This window comes from Epinephelus lanceolatus, chromosome 17 (assembly GCF_041903045.1).
Source record: "Epinephelus lanceolatus isolate andai-2023 chromosome 17, ASM4190304v1, whole genome shotgun sequence".
In the NCBI taxonomy this organism is placed as follows: domain Eukaryota; kingdom Metazoa; phylum Chordata; class Actinopteri; order Perciformes; family Serranidae; genus Epinephelus; species Epinephelus lanceolatus.
The window spans coordinates 818,035-842,500 of NC_135750.1; the positions used below are offsets into that span (position 1 = coordinate 818,035).

General features: G+C 44.7%; 1 protein-coding gene across 1 annotated transcript in view; it reads left to right on the top strand.

Moving 5' to 3' along the window:
* The first annotated feature begins 1,049 nt into the window (after positions 1-1,049).
* The window catches only part of ppp2r5d (protein phosphatase 2, regulatory subunit B', delta), a 29,473-nt gene continuing 6,056 nt past the window's right edge, over positions 1,050-24,466 (top strand). Inside the window, exons 1-12 of the mRNA XM_078160861.1 lie at positions 1,050-1,196; positions 8,575-8,688; positions 12,200-12,377; positions 15,393-15,592; positions 17,151-17,261; positions 17,333-17,425; positions 18,313-18,443; positions 18,526-18,585; positions 20,091-20,199; positions 20,289-20,342; positions 20,520-20,690; positions 21,661-21,788. Of these exons, the coding sequence (XP_078016987.1) occupies positions 1,170-1,196; positions 8,575-8,688; positions 12,200-12,377; positions 15,393-15,592; positions 17,151-17,261; positions 17,333-17,425; positions 18,313-18,443; positions 18,526-18,585; positions 20,091-20,199; positions 20,289-20,342; positions 20,520-20,690; positions 21,661-21,788 (1,376 nt within the window). The 5' untranslated portion in view covers positions 1,050-1,169. The remainder of the gene's footprint in view (positions 1,197-8,574; positions 8,689-12,199; positions 12,378-15,392; positions 15,593-17,150; positions 17,262-17,332; positions 17,426-18,312; positions 18,444-18,525; positions 18,586-20,090; positions 20,200-20,288; positions 20,343-20,519; positions 20,691-21,660; positions 21,789-24,466) is intronic.

Consider the following 24,466-nt stretch of genomic DNA (forward strand, 5'->3'; position numbering starts at 1 on the left):
AGTAACAGGTGTACTTATACGGCAGTAACAGGTGTACTTGTACGGCAGTAACAGGTGTACTTGTATTGCAGTAACAGGTGTACTTGTACTTCAGTAACAGGTGTACTTGTATGGCAGTAACAGGTGTACTTGTATGGCAGTAACAGGTGTACTTGTATTGCAGTAACAGGTGTACTTGTATTGCAGTAACAGGTGTACTTGTGCTGCAGTAACAGGTGTACTTGTGCTGCAGTAACAGGTGTACTTATACGGCAGTAACAGGTGTACTTGTATTGCAGTAACAGGTGTACTTGTGCTGCAGTAACAGGTGTACTTGTGCTGCAGTAACAGGTGTACTTATACGGCAGTAACAGGTGTACTTGTATTGCAGTAACAGGTGTACTTGTATTGCAGTAACAGGTGTACTTGTACGGCAGTAACAGGTGTACTTGTATTGCAGTAACAGGTGTACTTGTACTGCAGTAACAGGTGTACTTGTACTGCAGTAACAGGTGTACTTGTATGGCAGTAACAGGTGTACTTGTATGGCAGTAACAGGTGTACTTGTATTGCAGTAACAGGTGTACTTGTACTGCAGTAACAGGTGTACTTATACGGCAGTAACAGGTATACTTGTATTGCAGTAACAGGTGTACTTGTATTGCAGTAACAGGTGTACTTGTATTGCAGTAACAGGTGTACTTGTGCTGCAGTAACAGGTGTACTTGTGCTGCAGTAACAGGTGTACTTATACGGCAGTAACAGGTGTACTTGTATTGCAGTAACAGGTGTACTTGTGCTGCAGTAACAGGTGTACTTGTGCTGCAGTAACAGGTGTACTTATACGGCAGTAACAGGTGTACTTGTATTGCAGTAACAGGTGTACTTGTATTGCAGTAACAGGTGTAGTTGTACTCCAGCTGTGGCTGAAGGTGTGTTTTGTTGCTGGGGAAGACTCCGGTCCTGCCTCACCTCTCTTCAGCCTCACCCTCATCACTAAAACCACAGCCAGCCAATCAGAAAAATCCGTCCATGCGTTGCTAGGCAGGATGCGCGCGTCAGCAGCCAATCGGATTGGGCGGACCGGGAGCGGGCGCAGCGAGCTGAGACAGACCGAGTGACAGCGCCTGAGTCCCGGGGAAGAAGCTCACGGAGTCTCCGTGAAAAAACGTGCCTACAGCACAGTCAAGATGCCGAACAAAACCAAGAAGGAGAAGGTGAGCTGGCGGCGTCTTCACCGCCACATCAGTCATTTAAGTATCAAACATGGCGGCTTTGAAGCAGCTGATGAAGACTTTGTATTTGATCGAGTAGCGCTAGCTAACATAGCAACCTGCTAAGGCCCCGCTAGCAGAGGACGGCTAAGCTAACCGCTAGCTGCGGAGTTTGTAGCGGCGGTATAAATGTGTGTGTCAGCTGGTGAGACACAGAAGTCGGGTTAAAGGACACATTACCGGCGGTGTCCCGGTGTTACAGCGGTAAACCGAGGTGTTAGCCGGCAGGTAGCGTCCTCGCTAACTAGCTAACGTTAGCTGCAGAGATGGAGGGGCTGCTGCAGCTGGAGCTCCGGGGAGGAACCGCTGCTTCCTCACCGTAAATTATTCATCCAGGAGAAAACAGGCAGATGAAAGTGTGACTCATTCATTCATGTGTGTCGTCATTAAATATGTAAGATGTGATGCTAACCAGCTGAGAGCCGAGGACACACAGCAGGTTAGCTGTTAGCTCAGCCACACTCCGTTAGTTTGTCTGCTGATGTTCGCTTATGATGACCGAACAGGACACACACCGTCCAGCTGTTTGTTATTCACAGCTGGAACACTCAAGTACTCATACTGCCGTGTACTCATACTGCCGAGTACTCATACTGCCGAGTACTCATACTGCCGTGTACTCATACTGCCGTGTACTCATACTGCCGTGTACTCATACTGCCGAGTACTCATACTGCCGAGTACTCATACTGCCGAGTACTCATACTGTCGAGTACTCTTACTGCCGCGTACTCTTACTGCCGTGTACTCTTACTGCTGTGTACTCTTACTGCCGCGTACTCTTACTGCTGTGTACTCTTACTGCCGCGTACTCTTACTGCCGTGTACTCATACTGCCGTGTACTCATACTGCCGCGTACTCTTACTGCCGCGTACTCTTACTGCCGTGTACTCATACTGCCGTGTACTCTTACTGCCGTGTACTCTTACTGCCGCGTACTCTTACTGCCGTGTACTCATACTGCCGTGTACTCTTACTGCCGCGTACTCTTACTGCCGTGTACTCATACTGCCGTGTACTCTTACTGCCGCGTACTCTTACTGCTGTTACAGGTCAGAGTCTTGCATTCAAAAATTAGCAGCATCAGAATGTAGCTTAAGAAATGAAAGTACTGATACTACTGTAAACAAATACTCTGTTACAATTTAAACCTCTGCATTCAGAAGTGTGGAAGTATCACCATCGCAGTATATGTACTAATAATAATTATACTACAGTGTAGAAATACTCTGTTACAAGTTACAGTGCTGCACTCTAATGTGTCGGCACCAGAAAATACTGAGAAGAAGTAAAAGCACTCACTACTGATAATACTACTGATATGATAGTTGTAGTATCAATAGTAATAAGCATAGTACCACAGTGTAGAAATACTGTGTAATATTTCTTAAAGAATCATACAGTATTGATTGATTGATTGATTGATTGATCAGGTATCAGAGACACTCAGCTGTGTTGAAACATTTGGAGCTGACTCAGGTGGATGGATCCTCTCAGTGGCTGCTGAAAGCTTTCTGTCTGTTTCACATCTCTGTGAATCTGTTTTACAGGACGACACCTGAACACATCGTCTCAGACTTTCACTGATCATTTATTGATGATTGAATTAGCAGACGAATCAATAATTAAAGTTTAGTCATCTCAGACGTGCTGACGTTTAATCAGCTGTGTGAAACGTGTCAGTGTGCAGGTGACTGTGAGTATTAACCCTTTGACACCTGGAGCCACGTCACTTTTACTGTGCTGCGTTCACACGTATTTAACCCTTTGACCCCGAGCTGATCCGTGCCATTTCTTTCACAAACATGGGGCAAACAGGCAATGAGCAACTTGATAAGAAATGTCCTACAAATTGAAAAAAATATAGATTTAGAAAATTATATTCTCAAAAAAGGGCAAAAATTGTACTTACTATTATCATTATTGTTATTATTATTATTATTATTGTAAGTACATATTTAAAATGATTTTATCGAATTATTGTAATTTTAAGCCCTTTTTTTTAGGTCATTTCCTTGTTTATTTTTATTTTTTTTAACTTTTTATTAATTTGCTTGTTTTTAATTTTCTCTTTTACTAATTTTAAATTTTCTATTTTTTATAAAAAAAAAATTAATTTTTTTTTTTTTTTTTTTTTTTTTTTACTAATTTTTAATTTTCTTTTTCTGATTTTGGGCAATTCCATGCAAATGTCAACCTCACCATGAAAAAATAAAGTAGCCATATTTATAACAAAACACATTTAAAATGTATCATCAAGGTCTATATTTTGAAGTACAAAATACATTTGATCACAATATTCATGCAAATACATGTTTTTCCTCACTACAATGAGGAGACACAATAATGTGAAAATGTATTTTTCAGTGAACAAAATTGTATGACTTTCTGAATGGCCAGAATGGCAAAAAAAATCACCTACAGATGTCTTCTAACCTCACTTTTTATCAGGAAGGGCTGTTGTATCAATATGTAAATCAGTTATGTACTTTGTGTCTTTCCATTGGCCGGTGGAACGTGCTGTTATGATGCCTGTTTATGGGACAACTCATGTAACGTCCATAACGTTTTGTAGGAAAAGTTGTCATAAAACATGCATTTGGAAAGCAATGTCAGCCAAACTTTCTAAGCAAAGCTAACTTTTAGAAAGATGACATATTAGCAACAATTGTCATCCTGGTCTTATTTTTTGTATTATTTCCGAGCGCTACGGACGTTACCGTGACGGACGTCACATATTGTAGAGTCGATCATATGAACCCCAGTCCATGTGTGAATGTTGATTACACTGTATCACATTAATGGTTACGCCCCACTGTTAAACCTACTGCTCTTGTGGCTCGCTGTGTAGTGTTTACTATCATCCTGAATGAGCTATTTGCAGGGATGGGCTGCCGACATGTGAAAAATGTTACTGTATCACATGAATACGCTGGTAGCCTCTCACGATAATACTGCTCTTCTTGTTCGCTGTTTACTAGGGTTGAGCCCGCGAGTATCCGGTGCGGATAAAGCACAGCGCACCTCCCCTACATGCACACAGTCACTGCAGCTGTGCCCCGCCCCGCTGACACACACACACACACACACACACACACACACACACAGTGACAACCTCTCTGTCAATCACTCACGTTTGACAGGTCACGTCTCATCTCTTCAGTACCGGTTAGGTTTTCTTCAGCTCGCTCTCACATCGGTTTGTAATTACTTATAGTCAGTAGAGATTCTGGTAAACTTGATTCATAACAGACGCGGTGCTTTTGTTAGAGCTGAATGCGACTCACGTCTGTTTTGTTGGGTTTTTTTTTTGGTTTGTCTTCATTAAAGTAAATGAAGATCTGAAAAAAACAGCTCAGAACTATTTGATCAGTAGAACAACATTTCTCTCTCTCTCTCTCTCTCTCTCTATACACACACACCATAGTCAGCATTATGTTTAACTTCGTGTATAAAAGACAAAGAACATTAGGTAGTAAAAAAAAAAATCGCACTGTCGATCATAAAAATCATTTAAAAAATCATATAAAAAACTGCATTTTCCTTAATTGCCAACTGCATGTGTTGTATTCATTGATGCACTTAAGAATATTCATGTTCTGTGTTTCTAAGAAAAGACCAATGGGTGTACTGCCTGTCATCTCGACTCGCGCATTATTAAAATTCACTTGACAGCTGTCACTCTGAGGTGATTTATGACCAGTCAGTCGCATCCAAAAAGGTAACGCCTACTATGTAGTCTACCGGTATGTAATCGATCAGTAGTAGAGTAAATGATTTCTCAGACTACAACATAGATCCAGACTGGTTTGACCCTTTAAATGGGCCACTGAAGTCAAACACATGTGGGTAAAGCCCTATTTTTGATTGTTTTTTTGTCTATTTCAGACGTGTAACATCCATAACGCAAAAATGTAACATCCATAACGCTGGAATTGCCCTTAAATTTTATCTCTTTTCTGATTTTTTTGTTTTAAATTTCCTCTTTCTGCTAATTTCATGCAGTTTTTGGGGTCATTTCTTTTGTTGCTCTTTGCCTTCACATGTTTTTGAAAGGAATCAAGCCACTTTGCTGTCAGGTTTGGAAGTGATAAACAGACAGGGTGAATAATTTTAGTGATGTTTTAGTCACTGTTAAGCTGAGTCTCTTGTGTGTGAACTGTTTGTTGGACAAAATGAGACGTGAAGACGTCCAGTCGGACACGTTTTCCTCAGTTTTGTGACATTTTACAGACAAAAAGACAACACTCTGCTAGTGCTGCACGATTTGATAAAAATGTGCGATTGTGATTTGAGTGGACAATATCGCGATTTGCGATTGTGATTACAATATAATAAATAAATGGTATCATGAGTCTTGTTGCTTGACTCAGTGTTTCCCTACATTATATCAGGGGGCACTGACCTGACAGAGTTATTGTTATGGACAGACAGTGTGTCAATGACCATCAACAGACTGAGCACAGTCAAACACGCTGCTCACACAGCAGCGCAGCACGACACTGTACACACAGTGGAGCGAGCCTGTGTTGCGTTCAGGCGTTGTCACGTAAATGACAAATTCCAGCGCCATAGCACAACACAGCAGCATGTCAAGTGTCAACCGAGCAAAGTTGCTCAATTTTTCATTTGTTATATAGTTTGTGATTTCCCCGTGACACTTACAGATGTTTGCGTAACTGTGCTTGGATGTTGTTTTATGAGGCTCTGGTGTCTTTCAGTTGTCTCTTTGTCTTGAACGTTACACGGCTCGTCTTTCTCTCACATGCACTGTTCTTACTTCTCTCTGTGCTGTCTCAAGTGCTGATATAGATTGGTCGTGTTGCCGCGGGACGTGGCGACTTTAACTTTTAAACTTTTACACAGCACGTCTTTCTGTCCAACGTCGCCGTACCTGAATCCAAAGTATCGCCATGTAATAGACGTTGCGTTTTTTTTGCCACCAACTCAGCCTGTTCACGGTCGTGCTCATGCTTTTCTTCAGCGTCTGTGTTGGTCACTGCTGCTCGCTGGCTGGTCACCTGACCATACGTGCTGCACACACCAGGATAGCTTGTGGGCGTGATGTCAACAAACTCTGTGGTTATGTCATCGCACAGCCTGACATCATGATTGCGATTAGATTAATCGTGCAGCACTACTCACTTTAAAAGCAGCAGACTGTGATTGATGACCAGTTTGCGTATCTGAAATACAGGGGCCGATTGCACCAACTGGTCCACACCTGGTCGTAACTCCTAAGACAGTCTTTGTTAAGACCAGTCTTAAGGAGTGGACTTGCGCCTGTTGCACCAACAGGGCTTACGCCTGGTCTTAGCTACGCCAGTTTTAGCTGTGCATGTCCATGTGAATGCCCCCGAAATGCCGCATGCAGCCTGCCTAGAGGAGCGCGGTGACGTCAAATGATGCGCTGCTGAATCACCCTGTGTGCTTGACAGTTGACAGCCCCTCTCATCTGTGTTGACAGTTTATTTACAGTTTAAGATTTGAAGAAAACATGAAGGATCAACGAAAAAGAAAGGGTAACTTTACCGACATTGAAATTATAAAATTAATCGAGCTGTACAGCCAGCACAGAGACATGGTGTCAACACGTCATCACAATAAGAAGAAACAGTCGGTATGGGCTAGGGATGCACCGAATATTCAGTAACCGAATATATTCGGCCAAATCTTGCAAAAAAACACACATTCGGTATTCGGTGGAATAAGTTAAAAGCAAGGCCAAATAATAGCGGCATGTTTTGATAACGCAATCAAACAACGTGCCGTGATGGGCGGAGTAAAATGTCGGTAGTGTGGCGATCCGTCCATCACGGCACTCGCATTTGCGACTAAAAATAGTTTTGAGCGAGCAAAATAGGCTTAAATCATTCAGCACACTGTGCGAGCAGCCTACAGATTTCAACCAGCAGCAGAAACGAAAGGCGAATCCCACCGATTGTGGGTTGAACGGGGGTCACAGACACAGACTAATGTATTCCTGTCAAATACGGCGGCCATCGGCTTACCGGTGACGGAGACGTCGGCTCCAATAATATCCTCTTCTTGGTGTCATGACTGCCCAAAAGTACCTGAACAGCCGAGCCAGCCGAACACAGGTATGTGACGTGTCAGAGGAGAAACGAGCCGTTCACATTTCTCTCTTTGTGGCAGGTAACGGCCCACAAACCTCACCGCACTTTAGGGACTGTTCTTTACTTATGAAGGGACTGTTCTTTACTTGTCAGGGGAGGAGGGTGGCTGGTTGATTCTTATTTTATTTATTTATTTTATTTTGATCCCCCCCATGTTAATCACTCATTGATGCTGTTTTTGCAGTATGAATAAGTCAATAAGTAATTTATTCCATTGAAATATCATTGATGTATTATAGAAAAGTGATTTATCTTTTTATAAATGACAAAAGGCACATCTGCCTCATTTTTGCTGTGGTATCGTGATACTACTCAGAACCGTGATATTTTCATTGGTATCGTACCGTGGGTCCCAATATTGGTACCGTGACAACACTAATCTGGAGGGGGTTCATCTGCAAAAACTAATGAAAAACTAAACAATGATATTCGGTATTCGGCCAAGCGTTTAATAATATTTGGCTTTGGCCACAAATTTTCATTTCAGTGCATCCCTAGTATGGGCAGAGATAACGGGGCACATCAGTGTGTGTTCAGACTCTGGCTGCCTTCATACAGAGGCTGACATGAGGAAGACGTGGAAAGATCTCTTCAGCAAGGCAAAAAAAATGTCTCCTCCAAAAAAAAAAAAATCACCCAACTGGCGGGGGTCCTCCCCGAAAACCTCAGTTAACAGTGACATCATTGTTGACCTATTTGGGGAGAATTCCCCTGCCCCGCAATAAGCAACTGTAAGGCTGGTGGTAGTGCTGTGTTGCGGCGCAACACAAACTGTAAATTCGGTGACAGCTCTTCAGTGAGTTCAAACAGATCTCTCCTACCCAATCGAAACCTCTCAATCAGCTCCTCGTCATTATATACGTCCAATGGATTGCTTCTGTCACTAATTACCCTCTCCTGTCTGAATGCCCGCTCGTTGTACGGACGGTGGATGAGATGTGAGCGCAGAGAGCACAGCTTGATAATGACCTTACACCTGCTCTTGACTAGGCCTAAGATTTACGCCCGGTCTTAGTGAGAAGAAGGCTTAAGCCTAGATGGTCCAACCAGCACAACTGTTAGGTCGGACCTAGAACACCAAGTTACAGCCGACTTAGCTTAAGACCAGGCGTAAGCCCTGTTGGTGCAACCGGCCCCTGATGTCTTTCCTACATGTTCCTTCCACTTTTCTCGTGTGTGACAGGAAACAACCAAAGGTGCTAAAAGCAGCATGAAGAACAGTACAAGCAGCGGCGGTGGTGGTAGCGGCGGCAGCGGGGGGAAAGATGCTGCTGTTGCTGCGGAGAACTCAGACGAGGTGAGAGTTTAAATATAAAACACACATGATGGAGTTCAGCTGTCATGTGTTGTGTCTGCAGGGAGGCAATGAGACACTGCTGCCACTGTTCACTACAGCACACACACACACACACACACACAGCTGTGCACAGAAGACATCTCACTGTAAAGAAACAAACGACACCTGAGAGGATCAGTAAAGTTTAAAATCAGAGTTTGACCGATACTGATTATTGGAGATCAATATTTCAGACTCCAGTTTATCAGCAGGACGCATTTCATCCACAAAGTGATTTGTTAACCCTATGGGCCCAAACGACGCATTGTGCATCCAAATTCACACCTGTTCTTCTCTGTTGATTTTCTCTGCGACCGTGCATCATAGTGAGAAGCTACACATATCACGTCAAACAGCAAAATTGTAGCTTTCCGACAAGGTCAAGCACTTGTCAGTAGTCCAATGTGTTCACAGCGAAAAAAAATGATAAAGTTACACTAAAATGATGTATAACAGAGTTTTCATACAGCTCTGCACACACATTACTCTTGGATGGATTACTCGCGAATGCAGGCTCGCACAGAAATGCCACGCATATCACATGAAAGCTCAGGACCACACACATCATTGTGCTGTCATCCCATCACGCTATAAATACAGATTGATTGTCTACAAAATAAAAACCTGACGAATTTCTTTACAATCCATTATACAGATCTTGTTATCAGTCACTTCATATAGTGAGGAATATCGTATCTTACCACGTCTTAGGCTTGTGTGTGTTTCTCCCTGTCTATCCACATTTGTAGTCCAGCTTTCAAGATGCAAATATCTCCATATTGTCCAGTTGACACTCCATCAAACTTTGTATGACAAGACCAGCCACTTCACCTTTGCGCACCCAGACAACTGCAGCCTAATGCATGCTGACAGGGCCGTAGTCACCATATACATTGAGGGGGACACGTGCCCCCCCCCCACCAATGCCCAAAATGTCCCCCCAATATATAACTGAAACTGAAAAACAACAACAAACTTTGTTTACTGCAATCAAAGTGGCGAATATTATCTTGGAGGACATCATTGCACTTGGGTGACTCTTTTTCTATGATCTCAGATGTAAATATTGCATGTTTCTTTCAGATAAAACACATTTTTGACATGTGAATGAGTCAATGGAATTTCTTGCAATAATGAAAAAATACTGGCAATCATGTCCGCCTGGCACAAACCACATGTTTTGGACAGCTGTGAAGTGACAGAATGTCCCACCATCATGGTTCTTATATTGCCAGATTCCAGAGAGTCTCCCCTCTTCATATATGGTAGAATATGTCTACTTCCAACTTGCTATGGTGAGATACATGTAAAAATGTAAGAATTTAGTCACACGGATTTGTTTTTTTCATTGATATAAAAATTAATATAAAATACAGGCACATAGAAGGACATGAAATGATGGCAAATCTGGTTGACCTGAAAAAACAAGACATAGCATGTGTATGTAGCCTTTATAATGACTGTGATATGAGCTTAAAAGTAAAGGCAGTAAAAATACCCCAAAAACGCCTAGGGCCCATAGGGTTAAAATCAGTCAAACAGCTCAAATCATGACGAGGAAAACTGAGACATAAGACACATAGAAGAAGAAGAGAGAAGTGAAGGACACAGTGAAGCTTCAGATTAATAAACCAACAGTTTAAGCTTCTGCTGTCTGTCTGTTGATCAATGATCACACTGATCAGATTTAATTTACACCAACAAAGATGTATACCCAAAGGCCACTTTATTAGGTACAGCTGTTCAACTGCTCGTTGAAGCACATCTCTAATCAGCCAATCAGGTGTCAGCAGCTCATTAACATTTAGTCATGTAGATACGATGAAGACGAGCTGCTGAAGTTCAAACGGAGCATCAGAATGATGAAGAAAGGTGATTGAAGTGACTTTGAACGTGGCATGGTTGTTGGTGCCAGACGGGCTGGTCTGAGTATTTACTGGGATTTTCAGCACAACCATCTCTAGGGTTTACAGAGGATGGTCCCAAAAAGAGCAAATATCCAGTGAGCCAAAATGCCTTGTTGATGCCAGAGGTCAGAGGAGAATGGCCAGACTGGTTCAAGATGATAGAAAGGCAACAGGAAGTCAAATAAGCACTGGTTCCAACCAAGGTGTGCAGAAGAGCATCTCTGAAGCAACAACACCTTGTCCAACCTTGAAGCAGATGGGCTACAGCAGCAGAAGACCACACCAGGTGCCACTCCTGTCAGCTAACAACAGGAAACTGAGGCTACAATTCACCAAAACTGGACAATAGAAGATTGGAAAAACCACATTCAGATGGAAGCATGGATCCATCCTGCCTTGTATCAACGCTTCAGGCTGCTGCTGGTGGTGTAATGGTGTGGGGGAGATTTTCTTAGTACCAACTGAGCATGGTTTAAACACCACAGCCTACCTGAGTATTGTTGCTGAGCGTGTCCATCCCTTTATGACCACAGTGTACCCATCTTCTGATGGCTACTTCCAGCAGGATAACGCACCATGTCACAAAGCTCACATTGTCTCAAACTGTTGTTAACTAGCTAACGGTTAACTGTTGTCAGCATCACTGTTAGCTAAAAGCACACAGCTTAAACAACCTTCATTTAACTGAGAACGCTCCGTCAGCCTGAAATATATCACACGGCGGTGTCTCCACAGTTCATCTCTTCAAGAATTATATTAAAATGTATATAATAACAATCTGTGGGTCCATGATTTAGGGCTAACTGACTTACTAGCTTACTCCTTATTTCATCAAGTGCAGCTGGTTGCTAGGTAACAGGAACACCAACAGGTCAGGGAGAGAACAACCGGTGATGTAACCAGGAAATCCTCTGCAGACCAAACCGTCACATTTCAGAGACCATTTACTTTGGCTGATGCGTCCTCAGAGGCTGCAGCGCCTGAACTGAGACACAGATGATGCATGTTGTTGAATCTATGACACCAAGAATTAAAAAGGGGTTCCAACCAGCAAGGTGTACCTAATAAAGTGGACGCTAAGTAAATGTACTACGGAGACACTGAGAGATGAAACTTGTAATTACAGAAATGATTGAAACTGAATTATGAATATTTTCACAGACTTAAAGGACGTTCACTGAAACAGATGAAATCACTTCACATGTCCTCCTGAGACCTGTGTCCTCATGTCCTCATATGATGACATCATAGTTTGGCTTGACTGCACCGTATACTCCACTCTGCCTCACTCAGTCCTGTTGTCCTGGAGGACTGTGTCAAGTGCCGTAAAGTTTAGTTCAAACCTGCAGAGTTCACTGTTGTTTAAGATCATGTTCATGCTCCCACCACACGGAACAAACAAAGTGATCTGAGAACACTGTTCTGGTACAAACTACAGGACAACTACAGCTCCCAGCATGCACCACTGGGGGGAGATTATCAGACAGCCAGGAATGAAACACTCCTAACTTTTAATCCTCTGTGTGTGTGTGTGTGTGTGTGTGTGTGTGTGTGTGTGTGTGCAGTCCCAGCAGCAGCAGAGTGGCAGTAAGCGTCCCAGTAACAGCACGCCTCCGCCCACTCAGCTCAACAAGATCAAATACTCTGGAGGTCCTCAGCTGGTGAAGAAGGAGCGCCGCCAGAGTTCATCTCGCTTCAGCCTGACCAAGAACAGAGAGCTGCAGAAACTACCTGCGCTCAAAGGTAACCTAAAATAACACTAACCAAAACTAACCCTAATGCCGGTTTCACAATGCACAATATCAGCGTGGTTACAGCACGATGCAGCGTCGTGCGGTGTCAGCACCCCTGAAGGGGGCTCACTATACATTATCCCTTACGTAATTGACTCCATTAACAGGGATCACTTAAAGCAACTCTTACCTTTCTTGCATTTCACACAGCACTTAGAAAAAAATTGAACATCCACAACTCCACCTCCCTCCAGAGGCCTACTCCCCCCTCCTCCATTACGTCCTCATTGCGTCTATGATAGATGTAGGCGTTGGCATGGTAACGTTAGATAAACAGAAGAGGAGAGCGAGTGTAACGGTACAACCAAGACAGTCAAACACAACCCCGGAGTTTTGAAACTCAACCAGTCAGTGATGACTGATGAGTTTTACAATAAGGTTACAGTGCTGACGTTAGTAGCGTTAACGTTACTAGTAAGTGGAAACGCTCAAGGAAGATAACGTTAATGTTTCCGAGGCTACGCTACAGTAGGCTAATGTTAGCCATTAGCAACTGGATGCTGTGCTGTGGTAGTGGGAGGAGATGTTATGCAAGCAGTTACGTCAATTGGAGGCCTCCACGTGGTGAAGACACCCAGGATGGCCAATCATTGCATTCAGACCGAATGCAATGATTGGCCGAGTTTTCTTAGAATCATATGAGAATGATATAATTATGAGTTTTTAACTCTGCTGGAATTCACTTACATTTCAATATGCCATCAGCTTATTAATAACATTTTAACCTAAACAAAGAAAAGTGTAAAATTTCCAGAAAGTTAAGTGTCGCTTTAAGCTCAGGACTGTCCCTCCATCTGAACTCAGACCATTATCTGTCTCATAAAACTGTCTCCTGTCCTCTGTTCTTCCTCTGTGGTGTCTCCTGTCCTCTGTTCTTCCTCTGTGGTGTCTCCTGTCCTCTGTTCTTCCTCTGTGGTGTCTCCTGTCCTCTGTTCTTCCTCTGTGGTGTCTCTTGTCCTCTGTTCTTCTTCTGTGGTGTCTCCTGTCCTCTGTTCTTCCTCTGTAATGTCTCTTGTCCTCTGTTCTTCCTCTGTGGTGTCTCCTGTCCTCTGTTCTTCCTCTGTGGTGTCTCTTATCTTCTGTTCTTCCTCTGTGGTGTCTCTTGTCCTCTGTTCTTTCTCTGTGGTGTCTCTTGTCTTCTGTTCTTCCTCTGTAATGTCTCTTGTCTTCTGTTCTTCCTCTGTGGTGTCTCTTGTCCTCTGTTCTTCCTCTGTGGTGTCTCTTGTCCTCTGTTCTTCCTCTGTGGTGTCTCTTGTCCTCTGTTCTTCCTCTGTGGTGTCTCTTGTCTTCTGTTCTTCCTCTGTAATGTCTCTTGTCCTCTGTTCTTCCTCTGTGGTGTCTCTTGTCCTCTGTTCTTCCTCTGTGGTGTCTCTTGTCCTCTGTTCTTCCTCTGTGGTGTCTCCTGTCCTCTGTTCTTCCTCTGTAATGTCTCTTGTCCTCTGTTCTTCCTCTGTGGTGTCTCCTGTCCTCTGTTCTTCCTCTGTGGTGTCTCTTGTCCTCTGTTCTTCCTCTGTGGTGTCTCCTGTCCTCTGTTCTTCCTCTGTAATGTCTCTTGCCTTCTGTTCTTCCTCTGTGGTGTCTCTTGCCTTCTGTTCTTCCTCTGTAATGTCTCTTGTCTTCTGTTCTTCCTCTGTAATGTCTCTTGTCCTCTGTTCTTCCTCTGTAATGTCTCTTGCCTTCTGTTCTTCCTCTGTGGTGTCTCTTGTCCTCTGTTCTTCCTCTGTGGTGTCTCTTGTCTTCTGTTCTTCCTCTGTGGTGTCTCTTGTCCTCTGTTCTTCCTCTGTGGTGTCTCTTGTCTTTTGTTCTTCCTCTGTGGTGTCTCTTGTCTTTTGTTCTTCCTCTGTGGTGTCTCTTGTCCTCTGTTCTTCCTCTGTGGTGTCTCTTGTCTTTTGTTCTTCCTCTGTGGTGTCTCTTGTCTTTTGTTCTTCCTCTGTAATGTCTCTTGTCTTCTGTTCTTCCTCTGTAATGTCTCTTGTCCTCTGTTCTTCCTCTGTGGTGTCTCTTGCCTTCTGTTCTTCCTCTGTAATGTCTCCTGTCCTCTGTTCTTCCTCTGTGGTGTCTCTTGCCTTCTGTTCTTCCTCTGTGGTGTCTCTTGTCTTCTGTTCTTCCTCTGTAATGTCTCTTGTCCTCTGTTCTTCCTCTGTAATGTCTCTTGTCCTCTGTTCTTCCTCTGTGGTGTCTCTTGCCTTCTGTTCTTCCTCTGTAATGTCTCTTGTCCTCTGTTCTTCCTCTGTGGTGTCTCTTGTCTTCTGTTCTTCCTCTGTGGTGTCTCTTGTCCTCTGTTCTTCCTCTGTAATGTCTCTTGTCCTCTGTTCTTCCTCTGTGGTGTCTCTTGTCTTCTGTTCTTCCTCTGTGGTGTCTCTTGTCCTCTGTTCTTCCTCTGTGGTGTCTCTTGTCCTCTGTTCTTCCTCTGTAATGTCTCTTGTCCTCTGTTCTTCCTCTGTGGTGTCTCCTGTCCTCTGTTCTTCCTCTGTAATGTCTCTTGTCCTCTGTTCTTCCTCTGTGGTGTCTCTTGCCTTCTGTTCTTCCTCTGTAATGTCTCTTGTCCTCTGTTCTTCCTCTGTGGTGTCTCTTGTCCTCTGTTCTTCCTCTGTGGTGTCTCTTGTCCTCTGTTCTTCCTCTGTAATGTCTCTTGTCCTCTGTTCTTCCTCTGTGGTGTCTCCTGTCCTCTGTTCTTCCTCTGTAATGTCTCTTGTCCTCTGTTCTTCCTCTGTGGTGTCTCTTGCCTTCTGTTCTTCCTCTGTAATGTCTCTTGTCCTCTGTTCTTCCTCTGTGGTGTCTCTTGTCTTCTGTTCTTCCTCTGTGGTGTCTCTTGCCTTCTGTTCTTCCTCTGTAATGTCTCTTGTCCTCTGTTCTTCCTCTGTGGTGTCTCTTGTCTTCTGTTCTTCCTCTGTGGTGTCTCTTGTCCTCTGTTCTTCCTCTGTAATGTCTCTTGTCCTCTGTTCTTCCTCTGTGGTGTCCTCAGACTCGCCCCTGATGGAGCGTGAGGAGCTGTTTGTGCAGAAGCTCCGTCAGTGCTGCGTCCTGTTTGACTTTGTCAGCGACCCGCTCAGTGACCTCAAGTACAAAGAGGTGAAGAGGGCGGGGCTCAACGAGATGGTGGAGTACATCACACACAACAGTGACGTGGTGACCGAGTGCATCTACCCCGAGGCCGTCCTCATGGTGAGGACATGCACAGGCTCACACACTGAGGACATGAAGACGAACTCAACTTTGTCTTCATTTAATCTGATGGGGAACAAACACACAAACCTTAAATGTGTGCTTGTGTCTAAACCCTCCTACAGACTGTGAGATCTGATCCGTCCTCCTAAGTTTAGTGCAGCTTTTAGCTTGTGTAGCGCCCCCTATCGGTGGATTTGAATTAAACTTCATTGATGATTCAGATACTTATGTCAACATTTCGTACAAAGTTTTGTGATGATCGGCTCAACGGTTCAGGAGTAAACTCCATTTACATGCTGAGCCACGCCCCCTCTAAAGTTAAAAGCTGTTGATAACTTTTAAAGAGCTTCATCCCGTGATGATCCACACAATGTTTGGTACAAATGGGACCAATGCCTCAAGAGGGGTATTTCAAAAAATTTCAATATGGCCGACAATCTAGTGGGCAGACCTTGAGGGTTCTGTAGGCTTTCGTAGAACCAGTTCACCTGACCATGTGTGTCGAATTTCAAGTCTGTCTGAAATAAGGTGCGAGGGTGGTGGCCTTTTAAAACAAAATTTCTTCGGCCTCAGTTAAAGCGTTAAAGCTCTCATCTGGTCTGTTGGCATTATATTTCTTGAGTCATTTGCACACAATTTCCAATCATTGGTGAAAATTTCACGTCTCTACGATGCACCATCTGTAGGGCTGGGCGATATGAACAAAAATTCATGTCTCAGTATTTACAGGCTGACTGACGATACACGATATATATCTCTATTTTCTACATGTTTTCAGCTGCAGGGCAAAGCTACATCTGAGACGCCAGGAGCAGTTTTATAAAAACAGACTGTGATCAAAATAAAATGTAAAGACAGAGATTTTATTCTCTGTTTGAAAATATACAGCTGCACAACAGTTACACCTTCAGAACACTAGTGGGCAGCAGGGTGTCTGTGAAGTGCTGTCACGTTTAGTTGATTCTAAACACACATTAAACAAACATTAAACACACATTAAACAAACATTAAACACATTAAACACACATTAAACATGGCTCAATAGAGACAGTTTCAAACACAAATCAGCTTCACTATAACTCGCAGCATTCACAAACACTTGTCTTTATCTGGACACATTTTCCCCACAAATACAACATGCTAACGTTATTAGCACAAGCGTATGGCATTTTACATTGTATAAATTAGCCTAGCAGCAAGCAGAGATTTCCTCTGCTCATATTTCAGCCAGGATAAATCACACACAGTGTGTGGAGGCTTTATTGTCTTCACGATTTATTGTTTCTTATCTGTGAAATTAAAGTAAATCAAAGCTTTGTTTCCACTGAGGGAAATGGTTTCAGCTTACAGAGACAGACAGGAGGTCTGCGTCACTGTGACACTGTGGAGTTACATCTATGGGGAGGTGCACGTCAGGCTGCAGCGTCAGTTCAACACAGAAGTATAAATTCCGCCTTAGAGCCACCACCAATGGTGTCGCCACGTTTGTTTACTGCTGGTTACTCTCTGACCTTTTTGCGCGCGCGTGTGTGTGTGTGTGTGTGTGTGTGTTCAGTTTTCAGTGAACTTGTTCCGGACTCTTCCTCCGTCCTCCAATCCGACCGGAGCTGAGTTTGATCCTGAGGAGGACGAACCAACGCTGGAGGCTGCCTGGCCTCACCTGCAGGTACACTGTCTGTCTGAGTGCTCAGTTCAGTGTCATGTGATCATGGCGTGACGTTGTGTTTGTGTCAACAGCTCGTCTACGAGTTCTTCCTTCGCTTCCTGGAGTCTCCAGACTTCCAGCCGAACATTGCCAAGAAATACATCGACCAGAAGTTCGTCATGTCGGTGAGACCTGACATCTGATTTGGGGGCAGAGCTCTGACTGTAGACCGACCTGTGATTGGGGGCGGAGCTCTGACTGTAGACCGACCTGTGATTGGGGGCGGAGCTCTGACTGTAGACCGACCTGTGATTGGGGGCGGAGCTCTGACTGTAGATAGACTTGTGATCGGGGGCGGAGCTCTGACTGTAGATAGACTTGTGATCGGGGGCGGAGCTCTGACTGTAGATAGACCTGTGATCGGGGGCGGAGCTCTGACTGTAGATAGACCTGTGATCGGGGGGCGGAGCTCTGACTGTAGATAGACCTGTGATCGGGGGGCGGAGCTCTGACTGTAGATAGACCTGTGATCGGGGGGCGGAGCTCTGACTGTAGATAGACCTGTGATCGGGGGGCGGAGCTCTGACTGTAGATAGACCTGTGATCGGGGGGCGGAGCTCTGACTGTACACCTACAGCACTAGACGAGCAGCAAATGGGATGCTTTTAAATGTTCCCCGGATGCAGTCGGATCTTGGTAAAACCTCATTTTCTTTCTATGCCCCCTCATTATGGAATGAGTTGCAAGATAAAATTAACCTACAGTCCCTTCCTACTGTAAATATGTTTAAAGGTATTTTAAAATCAGTCCTTCAGGAAACATGCAGTTGTTTTAATTAATGTTCACTTAAGATTGCCCTTTACTGTTGATTTTTTATTGTTTTCATCGTATATGTATATTTTATTGTTTTATGTATGGAACTTATGTGTGCTGTCTTGGCCAGGACTCCCTGGAAGAAGAGATCTTGTATCTCAATGGGACATTTCCTGGATAAATAAAGGCTAAATAAATAAAATAAAAAGATAGACCTGTGATTAGGGGCGGAGCTCTGACCTCAGTGTTTGTGTTGAAGCTATTGGAGCTGTTCGACAGTGAGGATCCCCGAGAGAGAGACTTCCTGAAGACCATCTTACACCGCATCTACGGCAAGTTCCTCGGCCTCCGCGCCTACATCCGCCGCCAGATCAACAACATCTTCTACAGGTCAGAGCCACACACACTTAGACACCTGAGGATAAACCAGTGTTCCCAGTCTGTGTGTCTGACTGGTGCTGCTGTGTTTCAGATTTATCTATGAGACCGAACATCACAATGGCATCGCTGAGCTGCTGGAGATCCTGGGGAGGTAACACACGCGCACACACACTCACGTGCACACACACACACACACACACACACACACACACACAGTGTGTATTACCATCATGATGACTGCGATGGATTCAAAACAGAAGCTGTTTAACATTTGTCGCTGCAGGAAGTTGCTACGTTGTGATGGCAGCAGTTAACCCAGATTTAGCCAATCCCTGTGAATTCTGCATGGCCTCACCTTTTGTCTGATCACCCCAATTTTTTCCACAAATTTAACTCTTTAAAACGTGTCCAATCTCATGTCATCGTAGAGCTACATGCAGCGTGCTGATTCTCTGGTGATCATGAGGCTGCGTCAGCAGGAGCTCAGAGTCACACAGTGACAGGCTAACTGTTAGCATCTCACGGCTAATGTTACCCAACAAAATATTTCAGTGTCGGTGTGAGATTAACAGCTCAGTGTTGGATGGTGGCCGGCGTTGCGAGGCTTCTGTGATGTGATGCTGCGATGACATCACATTGTGGAGTGTTAGCTCGTGCACAGAGAGAGCATGGGGAGGAGAGCAGCTCACGGAGATGCTCTGTGAATGCTGGCTCTGTGTCTGTGACATCATTGCAACTATTTTAGCAATTATCTCTTGTTCTGCAAAAATATATATATATAAACATGACGTCATGCAACGCAATTTTTATGCATCCGCGCTCGCAACAGCTGTGGCCGGAAGTATTCAGGTTGTCTGTGCATCTGTCCCATCCTTGTGAACACAGTATGTCAAGAACACCTTAAGGGGAATTTCTTTTAATTTGGCACAGACGGCCACTTGGACTCAGGGATGACCTGATTAGTTTTTGGTGGTCACAGGTTAAAGGTTAAGGTTGCTGTGATCTTGTCTGTCTCAATCTCAAGAATGCCTTGAGTGAATTTCTTCAAATTTGGCACAAACTGAAGAATAAACTGGTAAGAATTTGATGGTCAAAGGTCACTGTGACCTCTCAGAACATGCTTTTGTGTCTCTGCACCGGTGACAGCTGTGGCTGGAGGCATTATGTTTTCGAGTTTTCGTCCGTCCCATCCTTGTGAACATGATATCTCAAGAAGGCCTCGAGAGAATTTCTTCAAATTTAAGCACAAACATCCACTTGGACTCAACAAAGTCTTTGTTAGTCAAGGGTCAAAGGTCATGGTTGCTGTAACCTTGTATAGATCTCATTCTTGTGAATGCGATATCTCAAGAACAGCTTCAGATGTGGCACAAACGTCTACTTGGACTTAATGATGAACTGATCAGATTTTTGTGGTCAAAGGTCAGTGTGACCTTGTCTGTGTCATTTTTTAATGTGATATCTCAAGATCATCTTGAGGGAATTTTTAAAAAAAATGGGCACAAACATCCACTTGTACTGAAGAATAAACTGATGTCAGCTGATTGTAGTTTAGAAAAGCTGCTGTGAAATCCTGGAGGGACTGATCATGAATCAATGCTCTAACGGTTTGTCTATCTTTCCCTCCATCTGTCCATCTGTCTGTCTGTCCGTCAGCATAATCAACGGCTTCGCTCTCCCTCTGAAAGAAGAACACAAGATGTTTCTGATCCGAGTTCTGCTGCCGCTGCACAAAGTCAAGTCTCTCAGCGTCTACCACCCACAGGTTAGAGTCTGTCTGTCTGTCTGTCTGTGTGTCCGTCTGTTCGTCAGTGACTGACAACTTATTCACTCTGACTGTCTGTCTGTGTGCAGCTGGCGTACTGTGTGGTCCAGTTCTTGGAGAAAGACAGCAGCCTGACGGAGCCGGTGAGTCCTTCCTGTTTCCATGACAACATGTTCTAATGCTGCTGATGGTTTCCATAGTAACATACAGATGGTGAACAGGGACACACCTGTGAAGCAGACTGCAGATATTAGAGTAGAAAAACCCTGTGTGAAGGAGGAGCTCAGGAGTTTGACTCCCGTGACCTCTGACCTCTGCAGGTGATCATGGGTCTGCTGAAGTTCTGGCCAAAGACTCACAGTCCGAAGGAGGTGATGTTCCTGAACGAGCTGGAGGAGATCCTGGACGTCATCGAGCCGTCAGAGTTCGTGAAAGTTCAGGAGCCGCTCTTCAGACAGCTCGCCAAGTGTGTGTCCAGCCCACACTTTCAGGTAATGAGACCTGAACCATGACCATGACCTGAACCACAACCATGACCTGAACCATGACGATGACCTGAACCATGACCATGACCTGAACCACGACCATGACCTGAACCACGACCTGAACCATGACCATGACCTGAACCACAACCATGACCTGAACCATGACGATGACCTGAACCATGACCATGACCTGAACCACGACCATGACCTGAACCACGACCTGAACCATGACCATGACCTGAACCACAACCATGACCTGAACCATGACGATGACCTGAACCATGACCATGACCTGAACCACGACCATGACCTGAACCACGACCATGACCTAAACCATGACCTGATCCATGACCATGACCTAAACCATGACCTGATCCATGACCATGACCTGAACCATGACCTGAACCACGACCATGACCTAAACCATGACCTGAACCATGACCATGACCTGAACCACGACCATGACCTGAACCATGACCATGACCATGACCTGAACCATGACCATGACCATGACCATGACCTGAGCCACGACCATGACCTGAATCATGACCATGACCTGAACCATTACCATGACCTGAGCCATGACCTGAACCATGACCATGACCTGAACCACGACCATGACCTGAATCATGACCATGACCTGAACCATGACCATGACCTGAGCCATGACCTGAACCATGACCATGACCTGAACCACGACCATGACCTGAACCACGACCATGACCTGAACCATGACCTGAGCCACGACCATGACCTGAACCACGACCACGACCTGAACCATGACCTGAACCACGACCTGTGTTTGTCTGACTGGTTCAGAGTTTGATGCAGTTTGTTTCTGGAGTTTTAACATAAACGTTTTTTAAAATAACTAAAATAAAAAATGGCGTCCTGGTGGTCAGACGGTTTGAGATTCTGACTGTGAGTCACAGGTCTGTGTGTGTGTGTGTGTGTGTGTGTGTGTGTGTGTGTGCAGGTGGCAGAGAGAGCTCTGTATTACTGGAATAACGAGTACATCATGAGTCTGATCAGCGACAACGCCGCCAAGATCCTCCCCATCATGTTCCCCGCCCTCTACAAGAACTCCAAGAGCCACTGGAACAAGTAACACACACACACACACACACACACACGCACACACAGGCACCAATGGAGTGGAGCCTGTGTTGCGTTCAGGCGTTGTCACGTAAATAACAGATTGCAGCACTTGAACAGGCCTCAGCAGCATGTCAGTCAGGCAGGTTCATAAAAAACCTGATATGAAAATTTTGTCACAGCGTCCAGCCTGACTGTACACACTGTGACTGTACACACTGACTGTACACACTGTGACTGTACACACTGACTGTACACACTGTGACTGTACACACTGACTGTACACACTGACTGTACACACTGTGACTGTACACACTGTGACTGTACACACTGACTGTACACACTGTGACTGTACACACTGACTGTACACACTGACTGTACACACTGTGACTGTACACACTGACTGTACACACTGACTGTACACACTGTGACTGTACACACTGACTGTACACACTGACTGTACACACTGTGACTGTACACACTGACTGTACACACTGTGACTGTACACACTGACTGTACACACTGACTGTACACACTGACTGTACACACTGTGACTGTACACACTGACTGTACACACTGACTGTACACACTGTGACTGTACACACTGACTGTACACACACTGACTGTACACACTGACTGTACACACTGACTGTACACACTGTGACTGTACACACTGACTGTACACACTGACTGTACACACTGACTGTACACACTGTGACTGTACACACTGACTGTACACACTGTGACTGTACACACTGTGACTGTACACACTGACTGTACACACTGACTGTACACACTGACTGTACACACTGTGACTGTACACACTGTGACTGTACACACTGACTGTACACACTGACTGTACACACTGACTGTACACACTGACTGTACACACTGTGACTGTACACACTGACTGTACACACTGACTGTACACACTGTGACTGTACACACTGACTGTACACACTGTGACTGTACACACTGTGACTGTACACACTGACTGTACACACTGACTGTACACACTGTGACTGTACACACTGACTGTACACACTGACTGTACACACTGTGACTGTACACACTGACTGTACACACTGACTGTACACACTGTGACTGTACACACTGTGACTGTACACACTGTGACTGTACACACTGACTGTACACACTGACTGTACACACTGTGACTGTACACACTGTGACTGTACACACTGACTGTACACACTGTGACTGTACACACTGTGACTGTACACACTGACTGTACACACTGACTGTACACACTGTGACTGTACACACTGACTGTACACACTGACTGTACACACTGACTGTACACACTGTGACTGTACACACTGACTGTACACACTGTGACTGTACACACTGTGACTGTACACACTGACTGTACACACTGTGACTGTACACACTGTGACTGTACACACTGTGACTGTACACACTGACTGTACACACTGTGACTGTACACACTGTGACTGTACACACTGACTGTACACACTGTGACTGTACACACTGTGACTGTACACACTGACTGTACACACTGACTGTACACACTGTGACTGTACACACTGTGACTGTACACACTGACTGTACACACTGTGACTGTACACACTGACTGTACACACTGACTGTACACACTGTGACTGTACACACTGACTGTACACACTGTGACTGTACACACTGACTGTACACACTGACTGTACACACTGTGACTGTACACACTGACTGTACACACTGACTGTACACACTGACTGTACACACTGACTGTACACACTGTGACTGTACACACTGACTGTACACACTGACTGTACACACTGTGACTGTACACACTGTGACTGTACACACTGACTGTACACACACTGACTGTACACACTGTGACTGTACACACTGACTGTACACACTGACTGTACACACTGTGACTGTACACACTGACTGTACACACTGACTGTACACACTGTGACTGTACACACTGACTGTACACACTGACTGTACACACTGACTGTACACACTGTGACTGTACACACTGTGACTGTACACACTGACTGTACACACTGTGACTGTACACACTGTGACTGTACACACTGACTGTACACACTGTGACTGTACACACTGTGACTGTACACACTGACTGTACACACTGTGACTGTACACACTGACTGTACACACTGACTGTACACACTGTGACTGTACACACTGACTGTACACACTGACTGTACACACTGTGACTGTACACACTGTGACTGTACACACTGACTACACACTGTGACTGTACACACTGACTGTACACACTGTGACTGTACACACTGTGACTGTACACACTGTGACTGTACACACTGACTGTACACACTGTGACTGTACACACTGTGACTGTACACACTGTGACTGTACACACTGACTGTACACACTGACTGTACACACTGTGACTGTACACACTGTGACTGTACACACTGACTGTACACACTGACTGTACACACTGACTGTACACACTGTGACTGTACACACTGACTGTACACACTGACTGTACACACTGTGACTGTACACACTGACTGTACACACTGTGACTGTACACACTGTGACTGTACACACTGACTGTACACACTGTGACTGTACACACTGACTGTACACACTGACTGTACACACTGTGACTGTACACACTGACTGTACACACTGACTGTACACACTGTGACTGT